General features: G+C 37.6%; 1 protein-coding gene across 2 annotated transcripts; it reads left to right on the top strand.

Annotated features, from left to right (window-relative positions):
- The first annotated feature begins 808 nt into the window (after positions 1–808).
- On the top strand, positions 809–9361 carry FGG (fibrinogen gamma chain). Of its 2 annotated transcripts, XM_054485312.2 has the most exons (10): positions 809–944; positions 1041–1085; positions 1271–1454; positions 1574–1667; positions 3282–3412; positions 3714–3847; positions 4844–5028; positions 6516–6793; positions 8431–8600; positions 9143–9361. In XM_054485312.2, exons 1-10 carry the CDS (start codon positions 867–869, stop codon positions 9155–9157), a joined length of 1314 nt encoding a protein of 437 aa, XP_054341287.1. In that variant the 5' UTR covers positions 809–866; the 3' UTR covers positions 9158–9361. The 2 variants fall into 2 exon arrangements, with proteins under 2 accessions (XP_054341287.1, XP_054341286.1); XM_054485311.2 differs by lacking the exon at positions 9143–9361 and having other exon boundaries at positions 8431–8921.
- Positions 9362–9598: the final 237 nt, after the last annotated feature.

Here is a 9598-nt window from a genome sequence, read left to right as displayed (position 1 = left end):
GCCCCTCCCCAGCATCTCATTTTGCCCCTCTTCCTTCAGCTGTGCCTCTACTCTCCTCAGATACAAGGGAGGTGGATTTTTCTCTCCTCTGAGATAGCTTGATGGAACCACAGGAACAATGAAGTGGGCTCATGGCTCTTTTCTCTGTGGCAGATGGGGTGCCATGCCCATCTTCAGACAAAGGGAAGATTGAGCTCAAAAGCTCCCTGAGAACTGAGAGCCTGTGAACATGGTCGACACAGAGGGACAGGAATGTATTTCCAGGGTCATTCGTTCCTTCGTTCCTGGGAATAGTCAACTGGGACATGGGGGATGTCTGTCTCCTCCTGCCACAGCCACAGGTTAAAACTAATAATGTTAACTGATCCCTAGGCTAAAATAATAATGTTAACTGATCCCTAGGCTAAGAAAGTTTTTTTGGTAATTTGGGTGATGGCAGCAGGCCCCATCTTAAGGATAGGCTAGGTTTGCTCAGTTCGAGGTCATATCTGTTTGCTCTCAGCCATGTACTGGAAGAAGTTGCATCACACAGCCTCCAGGATGGCCCTCCTCCTCACAGCAATGGATAATGCTTCACTAGCCTTTGCAGATAATTTTGGATCAGAGAAAAAACCTTGAGCTGGGCCAAAAAGGAGGAGCTTCAACCTGTGTGCAAAATCTGGGAACCTGACAGTACAGGTTGGAGGCCAGGATGAGGAAAAAGGTACGGGAAAGACCTCCCCACCCTTCTGGTAAGGAGGCCCCGTGATCAGCTCCAGCCACTTGCAGTCCTGGCTATCCCAGGAGCTTACATAAAGGGACAATTGGAGCCTGAGAGGTGACAGTGCTGACGCTACAAGGCTCGGAGCTCCGGGCACTCAGACATCATGAGTTGGTCCTTGAACCCCAGGAATTTAATTCTCTACTTTTATGCTCTTTTATTTCTCTCTTCAACATGTGTGGCAGTAAGTGTGCTCTTCACAAAACATTGTTTTAAGTGGAAAGCTGGAAAGTAGAACAGATAATAAACTAGTGAAATTTCTGTATTTTTTCTCTTTTAGTATGTTGCTACCAGAGACAACTGCTGCATCTTAGATGAAAGATTCGTAAGTAGTTTTTATGTTTCTCCCTTTGTGTGTGAACTGGAGAGGGGAAGAGGAATAGAAACAATTCCCTCGTAAATATCATCTGGCACTTGCAACTTTTTAAAAACAACAGGTTTTACCTATTTTTCTTAATAGATTTTAAGTGTAGCATCTGTCAACATTTTTAATCACTGTTATATTTTCAGGGTAGTTATTGTCCAACTACCTGTGGCATTGCAGATTTCCTGTCTACTTATCAAACCAAAGTAGACAAGGATCTACTGTCTTTGGAAGACATCTTACATCAAGTTGAAAACAAAACATCAGAAGTCAAAGAGCTGATAAAAGCAATCCAACTCAGTTATAATCCTGATGAACCATCAAAACCAAGTGAGAAAATAAAGACTACTGACCAAAAACTACTAATAATAATCTGTGAAGTTCTTTTGCTGTTGTTTTAGTTGTTTTATTTGCTTAAGGATGTTTATGTCTCTGATCCTATATTACAGATACGATAGACTCTGCTACTCTGAAGTCCAGGAAAATGTTAGAAGAAATTATGAAATATGAAGCATTGATTTTAACACATGACTCAAGTATTCGGTAAGGATTTTTGTTTTAATTTGCTCTGCAAGACTGATTTAGTTTTTATTTAATATTCTATACTTGAGTGAAAGTAATTTTTAATGTGTTTTCCCCATTTATAATATCCCAGTGACATTATGCCTGATTATGTTGAGCATAGTAGAGATAGAAGTTTTTAGTGCAATATAAATTATACTGGATTATAATTGCTTATTAATAATCACATTGAGGAAAGATGTTCTAGATGTCTTCAAATGCTAGTTTCACCATATTTATCGAAAATTTTTTCCCCGTCCCCCATTTATCTTACAACATAAAATCAATCTCATAGGAATCTGGGTGTTGAAAATAAAATCCTCTTTATAAAAATGTTGACAAATTGGTGGTTAAAAAAATTAGCAAGCAGAGGCATAGTAAGGATTTTGGCTCCTAAAGTAAATTATATTGAATGTGGAGCAGGAAGAAACATGTCTTGAGAGACTAAGTGTAGCAAACATTGCAAAGCTCATGTTGATCATTGCAGAATGAACCTGCATAGTCTCTTCCCTTCATTTGGAAGTGAATGTCTCTGTTAACAGCTTCTCAGGGACTCATAAACTTTCTGAACATAAGGTCTCAGATACAGTTTTAATATTTTTCCCCAATTTTTTTTTCTAAATTTTTCTCAAAGCAGCTTGAGAAATTGAGATAAATAGTAGCTAGGGAGAAGTGGCCCAGGAACGATTTCTCCTCTTTTTGCTATCAGAGGGCCCTTGTTATTATTGTTATTATTATTACTTGCATTATTATTGTCCATCATTGAAGTTGAAGGAGGTTATTGTACAGAAATTGCCTAAGACAAGGTAGAGGGAAAATGTGGACAAATAGTTTGTCTACCCTTTTTTACTTCAAAGAAAGAACAGTTTATGCATTGTAGACAGTTTTCTATCACTTTTTGAATATTTACAAGCCACCCTGTAAGTAACTACAAAAGGAGGGTTTTTTACTTCCCCCAGTCCATTCCCAAAGCTATGTAACCAGAAGCATTAAAGAAGAAAGGGGAAGTATCTGTTGTTTTATTTTACATACAATAACGTTCCAGATCATGTCCATGTGTAAGTTATATTTTAGATCGAAGCTTATATGTATAGCCTCAGTAGATCCACAAGTGAAAGATATACTGCTTCAGCACGTGTGAATTACTGAACTGAGGCCTTCCTGCTTCTAAAGCATCAGGGGGTGTTCCTGTTAACCAGTCTCGTCACTCTTGCAGGTTGCTATCTGCTGTCCCTTATGCATAAAGTAAAAAGCAAAATGTCAATGACATTTGCTTATTGACAAGGACTTTGTTATTTGTGTTGGGAGTTGAGACAATATGCCCCATTCTAAGTAAAAAGATTCAGGTCCACATTGTATTCCTGTTTTAATTGATTTTTTGATTTGTTTTTCTTTTTCAAAAAGTTTATAATTTTAATTCATGTTAATTTAGTAATATAATTTTACATTTTCCCCAAGAATGGAATAATTTATCAGAAAGTAATTCTTAAGAAAATACTTAGTTAGCAGTTTCCAAAGAAAATATAAAATTACTCTTCTGAAAGGAATACTTATTTTTGTCTTCTTATTTTTGTTATCTTATGTTTCTGTTTGTAGATTTTTGCAGGAAATATATAATTCAAATAATCAAAAGATTGTTAACCTGAAAGAGAAGGTAGCCCAGCTTGAAGCACAGTGCCAGGAACCTTGCAAAGACACGGTGCAAATCCATGATATCACTGGGAAAGGTAACTGATGAAGGTTATATTGGGATTAGGTTCATCAGAGTAAATAATGTAAAGGAGAAAGTATGTACTGGAATGTATAGGAATAGTTTAGAAAGTGGCTACCCATTAAGTCTAAGAATTTCAGTTGTCTAGACCTTTCTTGAATAGCTAAAAAACAGTTTAAAAGGAATAGTGATGTGAAAAGTAAGAAAATTATTCTTGGAAAATGAATAGTTTACTACAGGTTAAAAGCTATTTTTCAAGGCTGGCACAGTCTTACCTGCATTTCAAACCACAATAAAAGTCGATTCTCCTTCTCTAGATTGTCAAGACATTGCCAATAAGGGAGCTAAACAGAGCGGGCTTTACTTTATCAAACCTCTGAAAGCTAACCAGCAATTCTTAGTCTACTGTGAAATTGATGGGTCTGGAAATGGATGGACTGTGTTTCAGAAGGTAATTTTTTCCCCACCATGTGTATTTAATAAGTTCCAACATTGTTTCTGCCATATGGCAGATACTTTTCTAAGCACCTTGTGAACCGTAGCTCATTTAATCCTTGCAATAGCCCTAAGAGGAAGGTACTTCTGTTACTCCTATTTACAGAAAAGGAAACTGAGGCACACAAGGTTAAATAACTTGCCCAAGACCACATAACTAATAAGCAACAGAGTCAGCATTTGAACCTATGCAGTATAGTTTCAGAGTTTGTGACTTGACTCTATATTATACTGGCACTGACTTTGTAGATTCATGGTGGCACATAATCATAGTACCACAGTGACAAAGAAAAAGAAGGAAACTCTTTTGTCAGGTAGGTCAAGACCTGAGGTTGCCCATCACAAGATGATGAAGCCCAACACCACCCCCCACCACCCCGCCACCCCCACCACCCCGCTACCACCACAACCCTTTCACACACCAGAGGATACACTTGGGCTGCTCCAAGACAAGGAACCTGTGTTGCATCTGCCACTTGCTAATACCCACTAGGAATCTTGGCTCCTTTACTTTCTGTTTACCTCCCGCCACTGTTACAACTGTTCCTACAGGGGGTGCTCAGAGGGAATGAATGGTGGAAGTATTAGTTGCCAGACAACGATTGAGCAATGGGTTCCATCATAAGTGTAAGAATCAGTAATATCCAGCTAGAGTTCTGAAGTCGTCTAGGTGTGTTTTTAATACTACCACTAATTTAGAATTTATGATGTACCAGGAACTCTCTTAAGTATTTCTCTTATATTCTCTCTCATGATCCTTGCAGCAACCCTAAGAAGTAACCATCATTTTTCCTATTTGATACATGAGGAAACTGAGGTAGCTTGGCCAAGATCACTTAGTTGGGAATTGATAGAACTAGTGCTCCATATTTTTGACAAAATGTTGATAGCATTCTCTTTACATGCGTTGATAGTCTATTTTCTCCTTTTGCCCATGCAAATGTGTAATTAGAGACTTGATGGCAGTGTGGATTTCAAGAAAAACTGGATTCAATATAAAGAAGGATTTGGACATCTGTCTCCTACTGGCACAACAGAATTTTGGCTCGGAAATGAGAAGATTCATTTGATAAGCACACAGTCTGCCATCCCATATGCATTAAGAGTGGAACTGGAAGACTGGAATGGCAGAACCAGGTACTGTTTTGAAATGACTTCTAACTTTTTATTATAAAGATTGCCTGGAATGTGCACTTTCCAACTATCAATAGACAACGGCAAATGCCGCCTGACAAATGCAAACAGCACATCCAGCCACCATTTTCTCCAGGAGTCAGTTTGGTTCTTGGGCAATCCAAAAAGGTAAATTCTATTCAGGATGAATCTAAGTGTATTGGTACAATCTAATTTCCCTGGAACCATTCAGAATAATAGCTAATTACTGAACTTTTAATCAGTCCCAGAAATTGAGAATAAAATTATAATTTTATCTAGTCTAAATTACTACTTCATGAAACAGGTATTATTATTAATCCCATTTTACATATTAACTTGCTCAAAGTCACATTGCTGATACATGGTAGAGGTAGAATTCGAACTCAAGTCGTTTAACTTTAGAGCCTGTCCTCTTAACAACTATCCTGGTTGAAAAGCAAATACAGCCTCTTCAGACTTCCCAGTGCCTTAATGGCCATTTACTCTGTCAAATCATGAGCTACCCTAAAATTAAACCAGCTAGCTCTTTTGGTGATCTAGAGGCTTCTTTTTGCTTGATACATTTGAAGGTTTTAAGCATTGTTACCTAATTAAAATGCAGAAAAATATCCAACCCTCTTGTTATGTTTAAGGAATAGTGAAATATATTGTCTTCAAACACATGAATTTTTTTTTTAATTGCTTGGTTGGTTTTTAATCCAGAAAGTGCTATAGTCAGTAGACCTTCTTCTAGGAAATGACCTTCCATTTCCCAGGTACTGGAGATTAGAAAAGAAGCTAAATATTTTCTGGAAATTTCCGTTCATTCATTAAGGCCCATCCTTCCCCCCACTCTATAGAAGTATTGTCCACTTCCACAATTTTTTCCAGGAAAGAATCTCTCTAACTCCTTCAGCTTACATGCTTTGGACCACACAGGGAAGACTTTGATTGTGTAATGCCCTCAGAAGCTCTCCTTCTTGCCACTACCACACTGATTTGAGAAAGAAAATCCCTTTAGCACCTAACACTTCAGGTGGTATGAGTGGCTAATGGAACTGTACCTCCTTCAAGTTTTGTGCAATAATTAAGGGTCACTCACTGTCAGATAATTTCTGTGATCTATGATAATGTGTGTGCAACACATAACATTTCAATAAAAGTAGAAAATATGAAATTAGAGTCATCTATACATCTGGATTTGATCTTAGAATGAAACAAGCAAAAAAGCATTCAAGTGAGTGCAATTATTAGTTTTCACTGAGATGCTTCAAAGGCTTCTAGGCCCATCCCGGGAAGTGTTAATGAGCTGTGGACTGGTTCACATATCTATTGCCTCTTGCCTGATTTGCAAAAAACTTTACTCAATGAGCAAATTTCAGCCTTAAGAAACAAAGTCAAAAATTCCAAGGAACTGTCCTACGAAAGAGGGAACTTCTGAGATCCCTGAGGAGGGTCAGCATGCGATGGTTGTATTTCCTTCTTCTCAGTACTGCAGACTATGCCCTGTTCAAGGTGGGACCTGAAGCTGACAAGTACCGCCTAACATATACCCACTTCGCTGGTGGAGATGCTGGAGATGCCTTTGATGGCTATGATTTTGGCGATGATCCTAGTGACAAGTTTTTCACATCCCACAATGGCATGCAGTTCAGTACCTGGGACAATGACAATGATAAGTTTGAAGGCAACTGTGCTGAACAGGATGGATCTGGTTGGTGGATGAACAAGTGTCATGCTGGCCACCTCAATGGAGTTTATTACCAAGGTATGTTTTCCTTTCTTAGATTCCAAGTTAATGTACAGTATATAGTATTTTCATAAAAAATAATAAATAGATATGAAGAAATGAAGAATAATTTATAAAGATAGTAGGGATTTTATCATGTTCTTTATTTCAACTAAGTTCTTTGAAACTGGAAGTGGATAATACCAAGTTCATGCCTAAAATTAGCCCTTCTAAAGAAATCTACCTGCTGCAAAATATCCAGTAGTTTGGCATTATATGTGAAACTATCACCATCATAGCTGGCACTGCGGGTTGTGGTATCTCCTTTAGACATACCACATATATGATCTGGGTGAATTAATATTACTATATGGATGCTTGTTGACACATTAACCTGACTTCCCATGAGCTTTGTGTCAGATACATGCAGTGAACAGGTGTTTGGAGGAATGGAATAAACAGCAGGCAAGTACTGGTAAGGGCAGGGGTTTGTAAAAGCTTGAGAGAAGAGACCAGTCTGAGGATACTAGACACTTATTTTAGGATGGGGGTTGGATGAGGAGGCTATGGTTTGCTATAAGCCTAGGATGGTTTGGAACACTGGTTTCACTCACCTGCCCAGCAGTTATGTGTGGGGAAGCCTTACCGATGCTAAAGGATCCATGTTACAATAAAGGCATTATTTGGAAATCCCAGTGGTATTCCATGAATAAAACCACTATGAAGATAATCTCATGCAACAGACTCTCCGTTGGAGAAGGACAGCAACACCACCCGGGGAAAGCCAAACAGTCAGACCAGACCTGTTTGGCATCAGTAGGGCTTTCCCACACAGATCTGCTGGGTGGATGAGTGAAACCAGTGTTCCAAACCATTCCAGGCTTGTAGCAAACCATAGTTTCCTCACCTACTGAGATGAGCAACCTTACCTCCTAATGTCCTAGCCAATCACCAACTAGGAAACTTTGCAAAGTTTATTTAAAGTAACTGTTTGGTTTTCACAACATTTTTAAATTGGAGAAACATAACTTATCTTTGCACTCACAAACCATATAATGAGAAGAAACTCTAAGGGAAAATGCTTGATCTGTGTGACCTGGGGAGCCATGCCAGAGTTGTAGTTCATGCCAGTGCTGTGCTCTGACAAGCCTTTTACAGAATTACACGAGATCTGCTTCCCTAGGACAAGGAGAAGGCAAATCAACAGAGGCTGCACTTTATCATGGAGACATAAAATAACATGCCAGAACTATTTCCTAAAGCTCCTCAATCAACCAATAAAATTGTGCTTGCAAATAACCTGAGATGACCTCATCAGGAATTTTGTGGCTCCTTCTCTTCTAACCTGCCTGAGGAAAGATGGTCCACAGTAGCTGAGTCCAGGATGGATAAGCTTAGGGACAGAGGCCAATTAGGGAACTTTGGGTTTCTAGCCCTACTAGTAGTGAATAAATTTAAAGTGTGGATGTGACCATGAGTCACAGCACAGATGTTGTTTAATAATGTTTATTTTATAAATTGATATTTTAGGAATCTTTGGGGATATTTTCAGTTAGCAGATAATGCTATAAATTTTATGTAACTGGCAATGCACTTCGTAATAGACAGCTCTTCATAGACTTGCAGAGGTAAAAAGATTCCAGAATAATGATATGTACATCTACGACTTGTTTTAGGTGGCACTTACTCAAAAGCATCTACTCCTAATGGTTATGATAATGGCATTATTTGGGCCACTTGGAAAACCCGGTGGTATTCCATGAAGAAAACCACTATGAAGATAATCCCATTCAACAGACTCACCATTGGAGAAGGACAGCAACACCACCTGGGGGGAGCCAAACAGGTCAGATCAGAGCACCCTGTGGAAACAGAATATGACTCACTTTACCCTGAGGATGATTTGTAGAAAATTAACTGCTAATTTCTATTGACCCACAAAGTTTCAGAAATTTTCTGAAAGTTTCTTCCTATTTTATCTTACTATATTTATTGATTTCAAGTCTTCTAGTAAAGATATTTAGCCTTTAATGGAAATTAAAACTCATTTAGGACTGTATTTCCAAATTACTGACATCAGAATTATTTAAAAATTGTTTATTTGAGGAGATAACATTTCAATTTTGTTCCTAAATATGTAATAATAAAATGATTGACTTTATTTGCATTTTTATGACCACTTGTCATTTATTTTGTCTTGGTAAATTATTTTTATTATATCAAATATTTTAGTATGTACTTAATAAAATAGGAGAAAATTTTAGAGTTTCAAATTCCTAGGTATTTTCATTGTTTATTACCCCTAAATCATTCCTATTTAATTCTTCTTTTTAAATGGCAAAAATTATATCTTTTTAATATGGTTTTTGTTTTGTTATATATTCACAGGCTGGAGACGTTTAAAAGACCGTTTCAAAAGAGATTTACTTTTTTAAAGGACTTTATCTGAACAGAGAGATATAATATTTTTCCTATTGGACAATGGACTTGCAAAGCTTCACTTCATTTTAAGAGCAAAAGACCCCATGTTGAAAACTCCATAACAGTTTTATGCTGATGATAATTTATCTACATGCATTTCAATAAACCTTTTGTTTCCTAAGACTAGATACATGGTACCTTTATTAACCATTAAAAACCATCAGTTTTTGCCAATTTACTAATTACAATTGGGCAACCATCAGTAGTAATTGAGTCCTCATTTTATGCTCAATGTTATGCCTAACTCTTTGGGAGTTACAAAGGAAATAGCAATTATGGCTTTTGCCCTCTAGGAGGTATAGGACAAATACAGGAAAATACAGCAACCCAAATTGACAATATTCTATACAAGAACATAATCAC

Source organism: Pongo pygmaeus, chromosome 3, assembly GCF_028885625.2.
Source record: "Pongo pygmaeus isolate AG05252 chromosome 3, NHGRI_mPonPyg2-v2.0_pri, whole genome shotgun sequence".
NCBI classification, from domain to species: domain Eukaryota; kingdom Metazoa; phylum Chordata; class Mammalia; order Primates; family Hominidae; genus Pongo; species Pongo pygmaeus.
This window is presented reverse-complemented; position numbering and strand designations above follow the sequence as displayed.